We start from the raw sequence: 22,547 nt of genomic DNA, 5'->3' as shown, positions 1-22,547 counted from the left end.
CAGGACTATGTGAGGGCCAGTCAAGTTCTTCCACACCAAACTCATCCAACCATGTCTTTATGGAGCTTTGCTTTGTGCTCTGGGGCTCAGTCATGCTGGAATAGAAAAGATACTACAATGAATGTCTGGTAAGTTGTAGCATTACAATGGAAAAAAGAAACAAAACAGATGCAAGTATCACCATCACACTTATTTGGAAAAGTAGCAAGTCAATAGACTAGCCTTGCTCATGCACTTTTGGTGCAACCTCCAAACAGGAGGACGAGGAGACTGTGAAGACGGTCGTGACCCGGGAATTCAACTATATGAAATAATGCTTTTGCAAATGGTAAACTAGCTCTCTAATGTAGTCTGTGTCATTTCATATAACATTTCATATTGTATTCTATGTTGGTGAGTTTGTAAACCATAGCAGTCATAGCAGTAGTCACATACTGGGATGTTGGTTCTAAATTTCTGTCACGTCACCAAAGATTGTACCACATTTCTTTCACAATTTCTTTGGCACAGTCGCACAACTAGAGTCCAAGTCTCAAGACTACAGCTCTGCTCTCTTCTCTATTAACTAAATCACATGAGGGTCATGCAGTACCGCAGTTAGAAAATGCTGAGGATGGGTGATTAAAGATAAGCTTTCTCTGTGTCTATCTGCTGTCCCGTTCAGCTGGAGAAAACGAATACTGCCACGTATAAACAAACAGACTTGGCTTTGTGTTATAGAATATCAAGCTTGTTTAGGTGTGGATCCAAATCACGCATTTGGGTTGGCTCAGAGGATTGATTGCTCTTATAGCAGATTATTCCATGTTTGTCTTTGTTTAATCTAATCATTTTACCGGGATCAGTGGCCAGCCTGTGTGTTTGTCTGCTACAAGCTGTCTAATTCCTCTCTCCAGCACATCTAAAAGCTCTGTTTGTTCCTCCATTCCCCCAGTCTCTTGATCATTGTCTCTGTCACTGTTTCACCATCTCTGTAACTTGTTTGTCCACAGCTGTTAATATGCACATCTCTATATGTCCTCCTCTGGAAAAAAAATATTATTATTATTATTGTTGTTGTTGTTTGTTGTAGAGAAGGAACCTGATTTATGGGCTCAATGCACAAGTCGTAGTGTTGGCAATAATGAGAAGGCAGGAGGGAGATTTGCTGCCTCCAGGCTTTCAGATTCTTTTCGTAATTCTTTGGCACAACTTAATCTGTGTAAAGTTCAGCCATTTTGGTGCATTAGAACCAATGCAAGCATTTAAAAACCTCCAGACACGAGCGTATTTGAACATATTGAGAATATTTGAACAGCATTTATTGCTTTATGTGGGAAACTACTTGGATCTGAGTAAGACTGAGGAAAATTTATATTGTCACCATCAATTTGAATTTTATGGTTTTTTGTTTTTTTTTTCTTCTCAGGTCCAGAGTACGTCATGGATGCCTCATCAACAATATGTTATGCAACCTACAGTAAGTACTCTACCATTCACCTGCAGTAGCTGGCTGAGACTCCCCCCTAGGGGCCCACCCCTTAGTTGAAAATCTATGGGTCGCCTCCAGTTGCTCCCTCCTGCACAGTGTTTAGCCAGAGTTGTTGAAAGGTTTTAGGAGGAACTCGTTAAAAGCAGTTTAGTTCGCGTTCATGCTGAAAATAGTTTATGACATGCAGGATATTTTTTTTTATATTTAGAGCAGTAGGAATGATCAGAAAAGTAGATTCACTCTGGAAAAACATTTAAGCCACATTCCTTCTCTGTTGCAGGTCAAATGTTGAACCAATTGCATGCATGCACATACCATTACAGTGCCACATGAAAACTTCTGATAGCTAAATGATTACACCACTTTTGTCCTGCAGTTACTATATGCAGCTCTATAAAAGCATATTATCCCATTCTGATAACCACATGTTTCCATCTTTCCTAAGTACACAAACGCATTTAGTTTTATTTTTTTGGGCTGGGAGTTTATAGGTGTTGGATGTGCCAGGAAGCGATTCGGTGTCATTTAGCAGACCACAGCACAGCACACACAGGCTGTAGACTGTTGCTGTGGGTTACTAGTCCAGACAGCAGACAGGGAAAAAATTAATATTAATTACATTTAGCTCACAAACAGCACAGTCTGCCACATGCGGCTGACGTCGTCACATCGTATCCAATAGTATTCGCTCATCCTGGTTGAAGAGGACAGAACATTAGTTTTCAAGGAGTCTAACATTTTGTTTTTTTAGGTCACCCAGTCTGCAAAAATGTCCACACTAATGAGTTATTTGATATTTTCTTCGCTGGTAAAGTCCTGTTTTACGTCTTCATGGAAAGCTTGATGGATGTTTCATATTATGATCCCAGGACAACACATATATGTGTTTCAAGAGTGATCTCAGAGGCTCAAGTAGCAGCCCGGCATTTATATTCACTTTTTGGACCCATGTTTTCTGTAGCGCACCAGCAGCGTTGTTTGGAATACATCCCAGATTTGTCTCCCTAATGTTGGAGCAACAAAGAGCATTCATAGTTTACTAAATTGTTGTAAGATTGGGCTTTAATTGATCCTAGCACCACGCGTGTCCCCCTTTTGTTGCTTAGAGGGTTTAAATCATTCTGCCAGAGGCTTTTATGTTTGCTTGAGGCTTTTTGCAGCCCCTGAAGCACATTCAGTGTGTGCCGCTCTTCATCGCTTTGAGCCAGTCAAGGACACGTGTTCGATTCTTTACAATCCTGAAACAGTTTCGGTGTTCCACAAACAGGGCCCTGCAGTACAATACAGAGTGCACTTGAGCATTTCGTTCAGAGCACATTAAATAAAGGTGTGCACTGTACTATGAAATGCATTGTAGTGTAATAATCGTGTAGATATTGTGTAGTTTTATGGATGCCATAAATTATTTTCTCTTTGGAACATAAATTTCCATCCTGAGGGTAACGTAAGGGTTTTTTTTGTTTGGTTGTTGTTGGTTTTTTGTGGGGGGTTTTTTTGCTGAAGTTACCTCTAAGGAATCACACAGCCACATAATTTGCCTTCTGCTTGACACTAATGATTGTTATATGGTGAAATACACATGGTATTCTTAGTAAATGTGAATGACAAACGTGTAAAATAATTATTATGTGTGTGTGTTATTATTCAATATTAACAGCAGTTGAGTCATCAGTTTCAAACTGTATATATTTAGATTTTTTTTTAATTAATTTTACCATCATGCAGTTTCTTGCATGAAGTAGTTGTTAGTCAGTTTTGTTGTTGTTAAGCTACAAGGCTAAGGCACAAAATTTACAATTTAACTTAAGCAGGAAGGCATCTGGTGCAGATGTTTATAGGTAAGCACCATAAAAGTAAATTTAAGGAATATTTTCTATGTGCTCTTTCTGTCATTGCTGTCATTAAACGAATGTGTTTACCTCAAGCAACCCATGAAAGTGTCAATAGCATTGTTAGCCTGAGTCAAAAAGACAGCTGGCTGCTTGTGAGTCCCTGTGACTGAACAAATTGGAGAACACAGGACTCTCCAGCTGATAGTCCAGCACTAACTCACTGGAGGAGTGCTCAACCGGCCGCGTGGCTCCCTGCTGTGGCCATTTCCCACTCAGTCCTACCCATCTCACTTGCACTCCCGCTGTGGGACAGTGAACATGTAATCTGGTCACAGCAGGCCACCAGCCAGGCAGAGACACGCACACACACACACACACACACACATACATACACATACACCACACCCAGCTGCAGCTGTCCTCTGAGCCACTCAGTTTGCCTTTCAGCCACGCAACCTCCTGCCTGTCCTACGAGTATCTTCACTCACCCAGCCTCCTCTTCCCTGCCGTATTTTTGCTACCTTCGCAGTCAGGGCTGCACTTTTCTGGTGACACTTGGTTTCACACAGGATTAAAGCTACTTCGCTAACAAGCTAGCTATTTTTGCTGCTGCCACTGAGTCCGCCTGTTGTGAGAGTGAAGTTGTCACGGGTGGTAGACAATATTACAAGGTGAAAGACAAGAATGAGATATCTAATGGTGTGACTGCTCAGCATGTGCACTGACGTCTGATTGTGCGTCTGCTTCTGTATATGCATGCACACGGGTGTGTCTAGTTTCTGTGCATCAAGACTATATCAGAGCATGTGTTTATTTAAATGTGGATACCATTTTCTTCATCTTCTGGCAGTTTCTCAGACGCTGCAGTCATGTGTTATTATGGTTTGTCTGTCAGCACATAGACCAAACATGCACAGCCGCATCGACTACATTTGCGTAACTGGTCATGTTGGCCTGATTCATGTTTGTGTGCATTGTATGTGTTACATAGTGCCTTATGTGTGGTCCATGCTGGTTATTCCCAACCAGCCTTTCCATCCGTCTTCCAACCTTATGTCATGAGGCCTCATAGGCAGTAGCCACTAGCCAATAGCCACATTGTGTTGTAGTGTACATCCCATCATGCCTTTGTGCCAGCAGTAACCATGTGCTCATATCCATCCCCATGGCCGCATCCCCATCGTGTTGCAGTGGCTCTCTGCCACCAGACGGCTGCTAGGTGCTAACCCCAGCTGTCACTGCTGTCAGTAGATAGCTACCAGTCTGTATCACTTTATGACCTACACTCATATCCACCGCTAGTTGCGTACACAACAGACCACCCCTTGCACACACACATAGCCTGCCACCAGCTCACTGACTCTCGTCAAATTAGCCAAGCATGCTAGCTTCAAGAGCTCAGGGGCCTACTCAGGGCATTAAAAACCAATTGATTGTGCTGCAGTTTGCCGGCTCTCGCCATGTGTTGCGTGTTAAACCAATGGAGCATAGTGCAATGGTGCTCCTGGTGTCCAGGCAATATGGAGGCGGCCGAGCATGGAAGGGGACAGGGTCACAGTTAGCCAGTGAGACTGTGTGGAACAGAACAGAATAGAATAGACGATCTATGGCTGTATTGTAAGAATGTGTTAGTGCAGTAACAAGGTAAATAACAAGTTAAACATGCTGAGGGCTCTGAGTGGTTTGTATGGAGGATACATTTTCATACTCAAACAAATAATCATGATAAATCTGGGTGTGGCGTTTCCCTTCAGAGAAAGAGCTCGCTTATGATTTGATGACCTTAAAATTAAACCGTACTTTTTACTTAAAAAGTGCAGTAGCTCTCACAGGGACAAATTTAGTTAGCTTGTAGCTCTGCAGAGCCATACCAATAATTGAAAGCTTATTAATTACTTCATTGTTAATGATGCTTTGTTACTGCATTGAGACGGTTAGTTCTTTTGATGTTTTTCTTGCCGTTGGAAACTTAAACTCTGTCAGAAAATAGTGTGAAACAATACTGGTAATTTGTTGGAAATAATAGAAAATGTATTGAATGACAGTAAATTAAACTATGTTGAAGCTGAGAGGAACTCATTGGCTTGTTGCACAGTAAACAAAGCCCACTGCAGCATGTATCGCTTCAGCAAAGGTGTTTGTTTTTATGTGACCAGATTAAGTTTGACAGGTCCATCCATACGAAACTTCATCCCACAGAGGACCCAGCACTTTGCTAGCAGTAAGACAGAGAGAGAGAGTGAGGAGAGGACAGTTTTCAAAATTTGTTTATCACCAATTAATGTTCAAGATGCACTCGGCGTGGAGCTTGGTAGAAAGTGATAGGCTTTTTTAAAGTGGACGAGTAAATGAGGTTGCAGCTCGCACTTCCAGACATTGTTCTCCTTTCTCTTTTGGTCTGTTTATCATCTGTCTTCCATTTCTCTTGGACTTTCATGCTGTCTCTCAGATCTTCTAATGCTGTGCTCTGTTTGGCAGTTAGGCGTGGGATGTCAGAGCAGCATGACCGCTTGCCTTTGGTGCTTTGTTCTTTGGTCGGCGCTGCGCGAGTCAGCAGACCTTGCGGAAGAGGAGAAAACCCGACGAACTAAAGGCCCCCAAAGACAAGCACTTACATGCAGCTCACAGCGAGATGCACAACTGCTTAAACACACATATTGTTTTAGTGCAGAAACACAGTCTTAATGGTAAATCTCACTTACGAACAGATCATCAATCACACACACAGACTCTCAAATTCATTTCGCACTGCCAAAGAGTGCCGGAGTAGCTGCAGTGCCAGCCAAGCGCAGCATTGCTGTCTTTCCCCATGACTTATCCATTCTATTTTTCTCCCCCCCTTTTCCTCACTGTGAACTGTATGTGCTTCGAGTGTGTATTTGCTGTAGTGCACTGGCCCTTAAATACTGGAGGTGAATTATTGAATTCCTCTCCGTTGCACTCCAGCCAGTTCTCCTTGGCTTCGGCTTTGAACAGATGCATGCTGGGCCTTTTAGAAATGAACCATAACTATCTGCCCTCTTCGGATGGAGGTGAACGGGTGCACTGTGTGATACCCATCTTCTCGTTTGACATTAAAAAAAAGAGAGAGAAATGCTCTGCACAGTCAGAAGGGGAACATTACGTTGGTCTCATGGATTTGACTGGCAAGGCAGAATTTGAGACGGGACCACGGTCGTCCTTGAGTTGCTCACTCTGCTCTTTCTCTCCCTCCTCTCTATCTTTTCATCCCTCTCTCCCAACGTCGCTCCCCCTCCTTTCTCCTTTCTGTACGTCATTTCTCCTCATTTCTGTCTCCCTCCATCCCTTTTGTCTTCTCTGTCTTCCTTCTTTCTTTATCTCTCTTCCTTACTGCCCCTTCAAAGTACAACCGCAGCTACTGTGCTGGTGCCAATAAAGAAAAATAAATTGTCTGTATGGGGTTAAAGTTTCATTCGTATAAGAGCGATATTGTTGCAGTGCCACAGGCTAACTGACAGAGAGACTGAGTGGCTGCATTTTCACTTTAAGTTTTTGGATATTACCTCGCAAAGTTCTGTGATAGCAAAAATGCATTTTGAGACGAAAGCTGGTATGCTTTGGTGGACAGGATTTATTAGCTCGCTGTGTTTTTTTAATTGGATTTCTAATCTTTTCTTTTTTTTTTTTCTTTTTTCTTGCTTTTGTAAATAGAGTAAATATTCTGGAGAGATTCTTGTGTGTGAAGTGATCCATTTGTCTACAAAAGGCAGTCAGAAAATTGTTGATCTGAGCGTGGAGAGGAATGGACCTCCCACGAAGACATGACAAATACTGTTACATGCTTCATCTACCACCCTTAGCCTCTCTCGTACACACACATATGCACTCATACACACACTTTAAATCCATCCAAATATCTTGTCCTTCTCAAAGAGGACAAGTTAATTGTTTCTTTTTGATAATGCCCTCAATAACATTAGCATTTTTAATCAGGAACACTCATAACAGGGTTCATATTAATAGTTTGGATCTCTCTCTTGCTCACAGACGTACATAAAACAACAGTCCATCAGCACTGAACAATCTCACTCATGGCAGACTAGCAGCATACACTATATAGACAAAAGTATTGGGATGGAGCTGTTTTTCAGGGGTTGGGCTCAGTTCCTTACTTCCAGTGAAGGGAAATCTTAAAGCTTCAGCATACCAAGACATTTTGGACAATGCTATGCTTCCAACTTTGTGGCAACAGTTTGTTGAAGGCCCTTTTCTATTCCAGCATGACTGTGCCCCAGTGCACAAAGCAAAGCTCCATAAAGACATCCATAAAGAACTTGACTGGCCCACACAGAGTCCTGACCTCAAACCCCATCCAACACCTTTGGGAAAAACTGGAACTTCAAGACTGCGAGCCAGGCCTTTTGGTCCAACATCGGTGCCTGATCTCACAAATGTTTTACTGCATGAATGAAACACTCCAAAATCTTGTGGAAAGCCTTCCCAGAAGAGTGGAAGCTTTTGTAGCGGTATTTAGATTGGGATGTGATTGTCCCAATCCTTTTTCTATATAGTGTATGTCCTGATACTGTAACTGTAGCCTACAGCAACTCACATTCCGGCTGGTTTCATTTTGAAAACGCAGATTTCAGTGATAAAACATTTTATTGTAATTCGGTCTGCATCCTCTGTGATATTACACTTCACTGATAGACTAATGAATCAATAAGTGGAAGGGGACTGATCCATCGTTCCTCTTGTTTTCATTTCATTGTAGAGAACAAATAGGTACACAGTAGATAAACGTCTTTGCCAGAGTTAAAAAATCCTTCGTTGGCCTCTGGCTTCACGTGTTAATCTGTTAATATACATCGTTGTGGCCTCTCAGCTGCTTCATTTTCATGGTAACAGTCCTCCTTTTTCCCTGTTGGTTCTTGTCATGTTTGCAGTTAAGCTTTTCAAAATGCTTTAAAAAGGAGATTTCAAATGTAAAGAACGATGGCAAAGGCCACAAGAAGCTACTATCTACATCAATGTCAACCTCTGAGGCTGTTCGTCGGTGTCCACAACTGCTACAGTAGTTGGATGAAATGAGCAGTTCACCTCCCTGCTGTAGACTGTGGCTCACCGTGTCTTGTAGACAGTCGGTGTTGGTAACAGTAGAGCAGCCCTGGTGGTCAGTAACCCCCCAAGGAGGGATTCATGCTGTGGATTAGAGTGAAAGAGCCAGGATGCTGTCTCCCTTTTGTGGGTTTAACCAAGTGGAAAGGTGCCTGATGGCATCTGAAAAGTGTGGCCACACTCGAGGTAAGTGAAGGCAAAGTTATGGCTGGCTATTGTAAACCTTACCAGAGCGACACTTCCAAGAGCACCCACAGAAACATACAAACATAGGTGAAAAACAAAGATGTACCTTACACACCAACTATCTACACTTAAAAAATTCCCTAACCAGTAGCTTGTGTAATTTTGTGGTTTCAATGGATGCTGTTTCACATCCTGCAGCGTCTGCCCTTAAGGTAGGCAAGTCTGTAGCGTTAAAGGTCCCTGGCAATCTGTACTGTATACAGTTACCAGTCAATCACCAGCAGATGTTCTGTAACACCAGGCCTTCCAGACCAATAATGACTGAGCGAACAAGATTAGTGTGTGTGTGTGTGTGTGTGTGTTTTTCACTGGAGATGGATAAAAGTCCATGGAATACTTAAATCCTTTGGCGTTGAGCCACAGCACCTCTGCAAGTATCCTGCAGTGTGCGTGCCACATTTACCCCAACACAAAACACACTAACACACACACGCACCAGCATCAGTATCCAAACCACAGAACCTCACATGGAGAAACCAACTGTCAAATACAGCCAGGAATGTGTTGAGTCAAACGTGGGTCCTCTTTCATGTGGACGACACAAGTGATGCTTTGTTTGAGTGGACGACTCAGGAACAGAGCCTCAGTCATTGTTTGACGTTCTTGAGGCTTTTAATGTACCTCTCAGGTCTTTTTTTTTCCCTCCAATTTTCATATTTCACCTGTCAAGAAAGCAACGTTCACTTTGAAAGCCTTTCATCGTTCATGCCCCCGATCTTATTTTGCTACCAGGCTTTTGCCGTATTGGCGTGCAGTGTCTGAATAGCTCGCCTCAGTAAGCAGATGTCTTCTTTGCATCAGTGAAGCATCAGGGTCTGCAAGGTGTGGATCGGCGTGTGAGCTCTCTTTGTGGCCCCAGGCTGTTTTCAGTCAGAGCGAGGGCATTGCCAACGCCTGAAGGTAGTGATACATCAGCACCGGTTAGAAGCAACAGTGTAGATAGGCAATAATGTTGGATATTATTACCTCCAGCAGCAATAGGGAAGAGTAAAATGGTTAGCTGTAGGGATGCTCTGATCGTTTTTTTTTTTTTATAGTGCTGATACTGATCACAATTTTAAAGTCATCAGAATCAATCATCTGATATGCAGGATTTCACTGAAACCCTCTGCAGAAGACATCGTAGAAAATGTTTTCCTCATTCATGAGGTTCTGCATGTCCGTTTTGAAGATTACGTCTATTAGCTTTTCTTTGTTTTTTGTTTGGGTTTTTTTACATGTTATAATACTCTGTTACACTCTCCAAAATGAGCTATTTTGTTTTTATTTCAAATTTCAAATTCTTTACTCCCTACTTGAGAGCAGTCACAAAAAGGAATCTTACCCCTCACATTTGTTTTTTGTTTTGTGTTTCCAATCCGAATGAAATTCTGTGCTGCAAGAAACCAAATATTGGGTTCCTAAAGCTTGAAAGGTACTGCCTGCCTGAGTACATCTCGATGTCTCTGTGTAGAGCTTGAAAGGGAAAGTGAAGCACTTCATGTGATGGAGATCCTTTAGCCGTAACGGATGAGGCAGCCGTCGTCTGTGAGGCATTTATGTATTTGCTTCATCCATTTTACAACTGTTATTTCTGATCGGCTCGACTCTAAAGACCAAGTAATGAACATGGGCTGATACTGATCAACGCTCCATCAGTCAAGGTGTTTCTGTTTACTCGTAATGAGAGGTCATTAAAAAACACAGCTGGGGCTGTAAGATATTTTTACATCGTTCCTTATTTACTGTACACGTCTCTGATCCTTGAGTGTATATGAGCGCATTTAACAACCGGGATGCTGGTATCGTCTGTCTCCTGTCTAGGGCAGAATCAATAGCATCTTAAGCATGATGGGTTTTCTTCACACACACACACACGCATACACACACACAGAGGAAAATATATGCATACACCGAGGAGATCTGTAAACATCATCTTATACATTTGTAGCCAATAGCATCCATTACCCTGCTCCATCTCTCACTCCCTCTCTCTGCCTTCTCAGAAGGGACAAAAACATATATTTTCTATTTGTGTCAGTGTCTTTCTCGTTTTCTATCCCCTCTAGTTTGTCTGTGGACGGACACACAACGCGACAGATACCCACATACACACACACTCTAAACCCCCCCCTCTCTCACAGACACTCAGTCTCACAAACACAGAAAATCGAAATCACAAATCGGCTTAACTCTCCCTGACACGTCTGTGAATTAAGCTTTTCCGTTGCTCTCCCTTTCCCATTATAAAGGCATTGTCAGAGGCTGAATCGGTAACAGGTAGCCCACAGCTCCCGCTGCTTCCCTCTCGCTCCTCCTCTCTTTCTCTTTCCCTCTCTCCTCCTCTTCTTCTTCTTCTTTTTTCTGCTTCTTTGTCTTCTCTCCCTTTCTCCCGGTGCATCCCTCAGCCTCTTCCCACTAATTCTCTCCCTCCTCCCTCTTCCTGTCCGTCTCCTCTAACTGCCGTCTTCCTCATGACCTCCATCAGCTCTCTCCTTAATCATCCCTCTTCTGTCCTCACGCGGTCTCTCTGTCTGTCTCCTCGTTTCCCCTTCTCCTTTTTCCTTTTTCCTTTTTCGTCCGTCACAGCCAGTGGTCAAACGGAACTAAGTACTGGGTATTTTCATTTTTTGCTGCTTTAAACTTTAACTTTGCTGCATTTCAGAGGGAAACAATGTGTTTTTTAAATCCATTGTATAGCTGTACCAGCTATTCCTAAATCCATCACTAAGTTTGGCTGGAAAGTCCTTCCTAAGTTCCTGTTACTAGCTGATTTCAATGGTTGCACCATTAAATCTTAATAAAGGTCTTGAAGAAAGGCAGTGAAGACTTTAGTAAAGTGTAAATTTGTTTCTAATGTCTCTAGTGCTGGGTGGCACGGTGGTGCAGTGGTTAGCACCGCACAGCAAAAGGATTTCAGGTTTGAATCCCGGTCTGGGCCCCCTCTGTGTGGAGTTTGCATGTTCTCCCTGTCCCTGCGTGGGTTTTCTCCAGGTACTCCTCCCACAATACCAAAAACATGCACATTAGGTTAATTGGCTACTCTACATTGCCCCTATATTGTGTGCGTGTGTGGTACTGACTTCCTGCCTGGCCTGTCTTTGTGTGTCAGCCCTGTGATTGACTGCCAACCAGTCCAGGGTGAACCCCACCTCTCGTTCGTAGTCAGCTGGGATAGGCTCCAGCCCCCGCCGCGACCCTAATGGATAAGCGGTATAGAAAATGGATGGATGTCTCTAGTGCCATCCAATCAAAAGTCAGTGTGGCATCATAAGCTGTCAAATGGAAGGAAATAGCTTAGCAGAGGGCAACAATACATTAAAATTGCTAATCCTTTACTTTGTTTTATTCGTGTATATAATCTGCATAAATGGAGAAACGCGTATTTCCCAATTAATTTCTATTTCATTTCTTTAATATGTATTTGTGCAGTTTGCAGTGAGATGGAAATCTGATTTAAACAGATTAAAACTGATTTTCGATCAAGTACCAAACCAGATACATTATATAGACAAAAGTACTGGGTCATCTGACCATTACATCAACAGGGATTTCAGTGACATCGCATTCTGAATACACAGACAGCTTTGGAGCTATAAAAGCTTCTACTCTTCTGGGAAGGCCTTCTGCAAGATTTTAGAGTGTTTTGTGCAGGAAAGCATTAGTGAGATCAGGCGCTGATGTTGGACCAAAAGGCCTGGCTCGAAGTCTCCGTTCCAGTTCATTACAAAGGTGTTGGATGGGGTTGAGGTCAGGACTCTGTGTGTGCCAGACACGTTCCTCCACACCAAACTCATCCAGCCATGTCTTTATGGAGCTTTGCTTTGTGCACTGGGGCTCAGTCATGCTGGAATAGAAAAGGGGTTGCCGCAAAGTTGGAAGCATAGCATTGTCCAAAATGTCTTGGTATGCTGAAGCATTAAAATTTCCCTTCACTGGGAGTAAAGGGGCCGAGCCCAACACCTGAAAAAAAGCCCCATAAAGAGGTGTGTCTGGATACTTTTCCTGTTACATTCTACAATAGTAAGCTAATGTTGCTTTTTTCTGATTTGTTTTGTTTTCTTTTTCTTTTTCAACTCTTAATTTGTCTTGCCGATATTCGTATCCAGAGTTCACACAACTCTGTCATTCACCAGTAACGTAAGGCAATGGTATACAGCCTGAGAGACAAGCAAAAATGTTCAAATTACTCCCTTTAAGGTTGTGTGGAGTAACCAGTTTTAGTTAGTGATCTATAAATCACTGAGGAAACACTTACTACATTATAATGAGGCTAAGCTTGAACTCACAAAGGTGCTGGTGCTTCTTCTCAGCATTCCACTCAGTTCGTTTCTCTTCTGTGCTGAGGTGAAACTCCGGGAAGGATCACATTAAGCTTGCATATCGAGTGAGAGAGGGAGGAGAGAGGGAGCTAGCTGTGTTGTGAATGCAGGCACTAGACAAGCAGAGCGGTTCTGACAGGCTGTGTCTGCACAGTTTGTTCTCCAATAGGCCCACACAGAGTCACCAGTGGGGTGCACGCACGCACACGCACGCTGGCAAACACGCCCTATTGGACGTTGCAGGCTCATTTACACACACACACACACACACACACACAAATAGACACTGTCAGTCTCTCTTCACACTCGTGTGCGTATGCTGTTACACAGTGTGTTGTAGGCTTACCTTACACACACACATTGGCGCTCCTGGAATACGCACACACACACACACACACACACACAAAGCGAGACGAGAGGCGAGCACAGGAAAAAGGCCTGGTTTTGAAGGCGTTCCTCCCGAGGCTTCAGTGCTGGGGAAATGGAGCTATCATGACAAGGGATGAAAGAGCAACAATGGTTTTCATCACTTTCCCTCATGTTCCGCTGCACCGTGAAAAAGAAGCTTCTAGCGTTGTTGAAAACATGCCACGCATTAACCAAGAGGGGAGTGAGTGAGACACAAGGAGGGAGGGAAAGAAAGCAGGATTCCTCTCTCAGCGATCAATGAACCGCACAAACCCACATTGTTGATACATCAGCAGCTGATATTGATGATTTTGATGGACCAAAGACAATAGCGTGTATTGATTGTGAAAATGTCCCTGTGTTTTGTTGCTGTTAAATGACACTGTCCCTCTTTTCTTCTTCTTCTCTGGCCGAGTTGTTCTTTTGTCACCCCTGCTTGGGCCACACCCATCTATTCCCAACTCTTCTTCCCCTGTCTCGTTCTGACTTCCTGCCTGGCCAGCTTCACCACCTCCACAAACCCAAGTCTCCCTCCTCCACCCTTTCACTGAATATCCGTCCTTTCTCTGGCAAAATCAGTTGGCTCGTTTTCTGATATTCGTGGGTGGTTTTCGTTTCTGTCAGCCACTTTCCTTTTAACCAGGTTAATAAGATTATTGTTGTGTTCTTCCTTTAATTTCACCTTCTCCTTGTCTTTTCTCTTGTTGCGCCAGGGTGCAGTGATCACGCCGGCCATGGACCACACTATGTCCATGCAGCCTGCCAGCATGATGGGCCCTATCACCCAGCAGATGAACCATCTGTCCCTGGGCACTACAGGAAGTGTGAGTTACTCCCCCCACTGTGCTACAATGAACTCCACATATTACACTAACACCCAAACACAAGTAGCTGCCATAAACCACGAGAAAGAACCTCCCGGCGCGATCACATCAGTCAGTCTCCTGGGTTTTGCCTTTTTACACGAGATGCAAACCAAGTAGCTACTCTGTTTATTACAGCTGATTGGTGACTGTTGATTCGTGGTTTGTAGATGTAGTTTTTATGTGATCAGTTAACAGTAACCGTACCTTTGGTCCAGCTCTACTTTTTCACTGTTTCACAATCACAACATAGCTGTCCGCCTTGAATGCGCATGTGGTGTGGCAGAAAAAGGTCAGACGTACACTCAAATATATGGCAGCAAAGGACTGAGCTCTTTTAGTAAAGAATATAGAATATTATTCCACAAGAGTATAGCAGGTTACACAGCATTTCAGATTTTTTATATGAAATAATATTGATACAGAAAGCATAATAACCAGTCTTATCATTATGTGTTATTTCTAGTTGGTAATGGAGGTATGTAAATGTGCAAAGTAGAGAGTGCAAAGCAGTGGTTGATGGGTTGATGGCCATTATGCTGGTGGTGTGAGTCAGGACCAGGACCAGGTGGAGGCCTTTTATCCTTAGGGAACTTTGTTCATTTAGTTCAAAAACAAAGACTAAGAGATTGTTCGTTTCCTTTCTCACGAAAGCCAAACTTTCTGTGGGTGTTTCCACATGTGTTCTGTCTTGGAGTTGCCATATCATTTGTTTTACACTGCATACATTTGCCGCCAGATATTGAGAGAGCATATTTCCTCCCTGATCTTCCACATTAAACAGATTTCCTGTGAGGCTTAAGAGTGTGACAGAGCTCTCTGTTCTCCACCTCCCTCATTTTCACCCTCTAATTTCTGTTTCTTTCTCACACTTTCTTTTTCCCGCACTTTCTAAATCACACATCAAACCTATCGCTCCATCAGTTTTTGTTATTCCACGCACACACTCGCGTACAGTCACCGCCCCCTGAACCAGGAACTCCCCCCTGTCCCAGGATCAAGTCGACTTAGAGGTGTCACACTGCTCTGAAGCCTGACTTCCTGCCCTAACCCTGCTGCCCCGGGGGCAAGCAAGCAGGCAGCTTTGCCGCAGCACTGCGTTTCATCTGTGTGTGTGTGTATGATTGAAACAGTGCTGTATTGTACAGTTAGCCATGTGTTTCCAGGTGAGCTGTCAGCGACTGTGACGCCATCTTGGCTCTGTCAGGAATGCCCCCACCCTAATCTGCCCCAGCTGTGCTAACAGCCAGGATTAGAGACAGGCTAATCTATGATGATGGCTTCTGATGTTTGATGGGTTGTATTATAGTAGAAAGTGGGTTAAGGCACTCTCTCTCCCCTTTTTTCGTTTCTCATTTATTCCCTCTGCCTCTTCCCTTTCAGGCTGCTTAGCTTTCCTGTGGCGATGTGCTGTGTAGCATAACTTCTCTATGGCTGAGCCGCAAACACAGCAGGCCACCCTTGATCATCCGTAGGAATTGAGACATGTTTCCTTTTACTCTTATTCCTAAGCCAGATGTGAAAGCCCTTTCATACTGCCTGATTGAGAGAGCCTGTTAAAAGAGGGGTTAGGAACCAAGATCCCTAACTATCTGCGTAGTAAACTGGACTTGACACCACATACTCTCAGAGCACATTCCTTATGTGCACACGCATGTGGTGAGGTTGTTTTGATTACCCCCACTGGCCACGTGACTTAAATTACACCACAGACGAGCACCTGCCATGAGTAACATCCCCAAAGTCAACAACTTATCACGAACGAGCAGCCGCACCTCAGAATACTCTTGGCTCTCTGCGGCTGTTTGTGTATGGCTGTGGCTTCCTTCTTGCCTCCAAGAAAAGAACCGAATGTTCCCGGTCCGCCCAAGCTGTGACTCTGGTGCGGTGACCATAGCTTTCCGAGAACGCTGTGTTATTTTGCAGCAAGGATCAGCGCGGAGGGTTAAGCCCGTTAAAAAGGAGGGGCAAGGAAAACCTCGCCTTGTAATGAGGAAGCATGGATTGGCGCCTGTGTCTGATGGTCACTGCTTTGGAATTAAGCTGCTTCGTTAGAAAACGTTCTGCTTACAGAAACTTTCTATAGTCGGACTGCCCTTCTTGAACAGCTTGATTACAGAATGCTGAAGAACCTCAGGCTTACTGTTTATGGATGACACACATAAACATGCCACCCATGCTCCTCACTGATTTGATTTACCATGTTTTCTGTATGTTGCCCTGTGACTGTGATTTATTCGCCATGTTCGGGCTCTCGCCACTCAACAGCAGTCGCGATGTTTGCTCGTGTCGTGCACGTGCGGGCGTGCACACGCGCCGTTATTTCAGCAATTGTGTGTGTCTGCACGCGTGTCAGCGTCTGCGTTCGTGTGTGAGCGACACAATGTTTGACATGACAAGAGGTGACCTTCCCTCTGTGTTCTCCATCCTATTCCTGTCATGGCATGTAGAACCCAGGTCTCTGTTGTCATGGTGACAGCGCTGATTGACAGCTTCTCTGTCCCTCGAAGACAGATTTGTGTGAAGTGTTTTCCTCTATTATCTGGGCTATTTCCCTTGGTTCTCTGTCAGTAAGTCAAAGTACAGTGTGTTATTCTGCATTGCCATAACCTTGCATGGCTGAATTTAACCTTTACTCACCCGGGATAAGCTGACTGAGCGTGCACTCTCACGTTCAAACAGTAACACATGTTGAAGTTGTGATTCCCGGTACCACTGAGCAGTTAAGTTACTGCAGGACCTTGGAGGTAATTGTTAACAGAGGAAAATCTTTTCATACCATCCAACCATCCGTGGAGTAACGCGAAAAACACCGGCAGGACTGTTTATTGTGTCACCCATGTGGACTCTGCATGCCACAAACAAGATGGGGACCATTTAAAAACTACTAGTTCAGATCAGAAGCTCCACAGGCTGGGTTTAATACAAAAAAACAGTAAATATTAAAATGATATAATGTAAAAGCCTGCTGATAAGAGTGCGTTTAAAGAAGTGATTTAAAAGATGGCACTTGGCTGTATAAATCTCTACAGGCGGGGTGTTAACAAAGCCTGGGAGCCAACATATGGAGGGCTTTTCACGGTGAAGTGGTACAGCACTGTGATTCACAGCCGCTGGTGTGCAACTCCAATAGCTTCCATCGCATTGGAGCCCCACAGCTAAGATCAATAGTCATCAGAGCCCATCCCCATGCTGCTCTGCCATTAATAACCTGCACTGAGTGGCTGGATGCTCTTGCCTTGACCAACTGTTATCCTCCACCCCGCACATGATGCGACAGAACAGCATGTCAACTCAGAGGGGACAGATTAGATGCGGAGTGACAGACGTGGTGGTGGATGATTTATTTGAGCATTTAAACATGCTAACGTGCAGCGACACAGTCCACCATTGCCAGGATTGCTAAAGAAATTCTTTTTGATGTGGAAAACTGAAAGCGAAAAGTAAACCGCCTTGTCACTCTTTTACCCACCAATCATAACTTGTGTCACGTGGTGCGGAGGCCCAAACCACTGTGGTACCGGAGTGGATCTGTCTGTGGTGTGGATCCCCGTCCTTGCGTTGCTGCATTGCGGTCTGACTTCATACTGTAGTCATAGGTGCATGTCATGGAGAGTGATGGTAGAGAAGAGACTTAAGGAGTCTATTCACTACTGCCTCGTTAAGGAACTATTCAGGCCTCCCGTTCTTCAAACATACGCACACGCCATCTGTTCCAGGCGCAGGTGTGTGTGCGTGTGCATAGACGTGTGTGACTGTGAGTGTGAAACACCATTTATTGCCAATTAGGGATGCTTTATATTGCCCAAACCTGTCCCCTGACTATGGACAGGGAAGTATTAAAAGAGTTGAAATTGGACCAAAATCATCTTTATCACCATAGCAACCTAATTCACTATAGCCAGTCTTGACATCCCCCTGACTTGCCACAGCAGTGACTGCAGAAATATGCCCTGCTCCACCTGCCATATTAAATAGGTTAACTAATGGTTATGGTAGAGGAAGAAATCTTATCTTATTAAATTTTCTTGTTGAATCTAATTTAAATTCCTCTCGCAGACCTGCAGAGAAATATAACATTTCAAATGGACATTCTCCCTTTGACAGGGAGATTTTGATATCGCTAATTATCTCCTGCTTCCCTTCATTTGCTTTCATGCGGCCCTCACAGGTGAGTTGGCTGAATAAGTTAATGGGGAAGGAGAGGCGAAGACAAAAAGTCGCGAACAAAATTGGTATGCATGGTTTCGATTCATCAGGGAGAAGGTCACTTCAACAATCTGATAGGCCCTTTTAGACGATAGCAGGTTGAGAGGGAGAGAGAGAAAGAGAATGACAGGAAGGTGAGAGGGAAGAAGGGGTGACACAGGGAGGTAATGTGGTAATGTGTCAGGAAGCCTGGATATGCCACCTCACCCCGTCCTGAGTGTGACAGCCCGGGAGGTGCGATAACCTTAAATTCGCAGCCACAGTCCCACACAGTCACACGAACGCACACTAACATCCATCCCAGGGCATCTTCCTGGCCATGTGTAGTGACGGTGGGGGAGTTAATCACCCATGTCCATGGCCTTTAGCTGCTCTCATTAGCGGTGAGCGGTGGAGCCGTACCCGATCCATTAGCAACGCTGCCGGTAATGACACTTCACCAGCACCGCCGGGCCCACGGCCAAGAAAGGCTCTGCAGCCCGGCACATCCCCTCCATTACTGCCTCCTGCTGCATACTGCCACCACGCTTTTTAGCACTGGCAGGGAGACTGCAAGGCGAGGGAAAAAATAAGACAGAAAGAAAGGGATTGTACTTCCCTTTTTTCCTTGGTCCGGAAAAGCAGCAGGAAGACGAAGGGAGGCGGGGAGGCAGCCTGGTGGCTTTTATCTGGGATCACATCCGTTGGCGCTGTACTGCAGCATTATCGTTCCAAGGCCCTTTGTCTTTGTCTGTCTTTCACAGACACACACACACAGAAAAACACACACACACACGCTCACACGTATGTATGAGTATGTATGTGTGTGTGTGTGTGTTCCCGGCACACAGCCGTACACAGGAGAACACATACAGCACATCCACATGCACAGTTGGACAGACAAATAGTGATAAGTCATCTTTTTATGCACAGGCATGTGCTAATTAAAAGAGAAGCACACACACTGGCAAATCACGCTTACACAGGCACACGTGTTCACCACCACACACACACACACACACACACACACACACACAACCTGCATTGACAGCAAGTCCTAAAGAGAGACTCACACAAAGTGCTGTGTCCTCATTCATATTGCATGTGAAAGCCCCATGGCTGTCATGTAACCGAACTAATGTCACGTCTGTAAAATGGCGATCACGGAGCGAACTCGCGCCCAGTTAAAAGCCAGGGCAGGAATATAGGCCACAGGCAACAGACCTGCTGTTTTCTCTCTCCTCTCTCTTTCTCTTTCTCTCTTTCTCTCAATCTCCTGTTATTCTCTTCAGCTTTCCTTTATTTTTCTTTTTTTTTTTGTCTTCGTCTCAGCTGTGGCCTGGTGCATTCACCTTCGTGTGACGTTCTGGTGGAGCAGCAGGACATGTCTTCCTCGTCCTATAGCTCTGTCTACCTCGCATACATCTCATCAGCTTTGCTCGGCTCTGTTGAGAGTGCACACATATTCTTCTAGCGCCCTCCAAAGGATGCCGGGGGCACAGCAAGCTCCTTTTCCCAGTGGTTTCAGGAATCATTGCAGTGAATGAGACTTTTAGGGAACTGTGATATCGGTGTTAAATCTTTCTTGCCCTATTTTGTACTGGGGACAGAAATGTCACATGTGTGTGTGTTGCATGTAATGTCCGTGTATTGTGGTTGTTGTGCAGCAGGATTTTTTACACATAGAGATTTTGACATACGTGTGTATTTTGTGTTTCAGTACATGACTGCTGCAGCTGCCGCGGCGCCTATGCAAGGGACCTACATTCCCCAGTACACTCCTGTGCCTCCAACAGCCGTCCCTGTCGAAGTAAGACCCACAAACATGCACACCTTACTTGCAATAAAACAATAATCTGTCTTTGTTTACCCAAAGGAGGACATCATTACTCCTGACAGCCCACTCAAGCGCTCAGTTTCTCCATTTCTAGACCTGCGCAGCACATCAACAGATCAAAACAGTCATTAAATAGACAGATTAAACTCGAAACACGCTGTAAATTACTCTTATTCTCTCTAAACTAATGGCCTCGCACTGCCAGCAAATAACGAGGATGAAAACTGCAAGCAAAGCAGGATGAGTCAGAAGTTTTATAGTATTTGGGAAAGACATTTGAAGTGCGGCGCAGACTTTGTCACTTCTTCGGCGGCTGTCTGAGCTCCTGGCAGGTTCGAGCAGTCCAGCCTGAGAAATGATGAACGCGGTAAGCAGGCAGGCCGGCCGGCAAGGAGAACAGGCCGGCTGTCTGGCGGCTGACAGTGCAGTCGTATTCAGATGGACTATCAGTCGTGTATCAGATGACAGGAGCTGAAGTGAGACACAGTGCCGGCGGTGCTGTCTCTCTCTCTCTCTCTCTCTCTCTCTCTCTCTCTCTCTTTCCCCATCCACCGTCGGTCCAGGCTGGTGGGTAGCCGGAACACACATACATCCATCAGCCATGGAGTTCTGGTTAGCCCACCAGCCACAGACAATGACAGTTCCCGTGACAGACCCATTAGTTGCCCCCCCACACACACACACACACCTCCACCACCCTCCTCTTATATTCCCTCCCTGTCAAGCTCCCCCATCCTCAGAAAGTTCCTCAAGTAGGATAGTGGGGAGAGATGTAGTTGTATTGTAGCCCCTGGCACCTCCTACCTATTTCATCCTCACCGGCGTCCTCTCGATGCCAGCGTCAGCTTCAGCTGCGTGGTGTATATATATCACTGTATCAGCCGGTGTCTGGAGGGCTGATGTATGGACAGGACGCACTATCCTTGAGATCTTGTTAAAGGTGATTGAGATGACTCAGTGATGGGGGCCTATCGGCAAAGCTAGACACATAGAACGGCTAAGAGGCTGTCGTGATGAATTCAGTGCACATGATCATTTTTAAAGATTTTTTTTTTTACCTCAAACATATCTGCAAGCAGTTCTGCACATTTTGTACTTTTCGTCATATATTTCTCTTGGTTCCCAGTATTCCCTCGAGTTTTCAACTTAAATAGCTTCATAGTTGCAGAAAGGACAAATATTCTTTATGTTTTTGTCTAGCAGTGATTTACTGCAACAGTATCACACCAGAGTGAAACGTTGAGATTCAAAAAAAGTCACTTTTATTCAGCTGCACCTGAGTAAAACTGAGAAAAACATTCCCCACTATTATTTTTTATGCATTTCTGACACACTTTGGCATCTTTGGGTGGAAAAATTTGATATTTTAAATAGTTTTTATTTGGCATACTTTTATTTCATGTAAAAATAGTTTTGTTTATTGTACTATTATTTTTACTATTATATATTATTACTCATTATTTTTAAAGCCCAGAATTACAAGAGGACTTAACAACCTGTGCAGCATATGACACAATCTATTGAGAAAAATTCCCTCCTCCAAGACATTCAGTGTTACGTATACAGAGCAGTTAGGAGTCACAGAAACAGAACTTTACTCGATTCAGTCACAGATGTTTCGGCAGGAAGTGCTGAGCATCGAGCTGAGAGAGATGCTTGTTAAAGTTCAGAGCTGACACGTTTGCTGCCATGCGCGTCCTCAGGGAGTGGTGACGGACGCCTCCCCCCAGACAGTGGCTCCCTCATCACAGGAGGTGGCTGGCCAGCAGCAACAGATCCAGGTGGACAGCGCTGCCGACCATGTCCCTGCTTACTCATACCAGTCCAAGTAAGTCAAACGGTGACGCACGGGACTGTTGCCATCAACCGTTTTCCACACAATATTCCCCGCCTTTTAGGTTAGTTTTTATTATTTATCATTATAAATAATAAATATCTCTATTAGGTCACAGTTGTTGCAAATCAATGAGAATGTCAGCTTTATGGGCATTTTGGATTCTGATGTGTTTTTTGCATCCATATCTATATTACCCTTTCCCAGCAAGTTATGTTTACCTATAAAAGTTCATTTTGTGGTCCAACACATAAATTCTGTCATAAATATGTACATAAATCTGACTTGTATAGACAAGCTTCCTGTCTGTGAATATTTTGGTGAGCTGGAGCGCGATTCTATTGCCATAGAAAATATTCTCTGAAATATTTTACACTTTTTGTGACGTGACAAAAGCAGTCAAACTGCCCAGTGTTTCTCTGGTTAAGCAAACGAAAGCAATGAAATAAAGTGAAATTACTCAGGGACAGAGTCGTGCCATTATGAAA

At 44.2% G+C, this 22,547-nt stretch overlaps 1 protein-coding gene across 9 annotated transcripts in view; it reads left to right on the top strand.

The window, feature by feature from the left end:
• rbms3 (RNA binding motif, single stranded interacting protein) overlaps positions 1–22,547 on the top strand; it is a 249,107-nt gene that overhangs the window by 225,978 nt on the left and 582 nt on the right. For all 9 annotated transcript variants that reach the window (XM_046417466.1, XM_046417470.1, XM_046417469.1 and 6 more), the window contains 4 exons: positions 1,409–1,459; positions 14,051–14,161; positions 20,109–20,198; positions 21,929–22,053. In XM_046417466.1, coding sequence (XP_046273422.1) covers positions 1,409–1,459; positions 14,051–14,161; positions 20,109–20,198; positions 21,929–22,053 — 377 coding nt within the window. The remainder of the gene's footprint in view (positions 1–1,408; positions 1,460–14,050; positions 14,162–20,108; positions 20,199–21,928; positions 22,054–22,547) is intronic.

This window comes from Scatophagus argus, chromosome 17 (assembly GCF_020382885.2).
Source record: "Scatophagus argus isolate fScaArg1 chromosome 17, fScaArg1.pri, whole genome shotgun sequence".
Lineage (NCBI taxonomy): Eukaryota > Metazoa > Chordata > Actinopteri > Scatophagidae > Scatophagus > Scatophagus argus.
The sequence above is the reverse complement of the archived record's forward strand: the minus strand, read 5'-3'. Positions and strand labels throughout refer to the sequence as shown.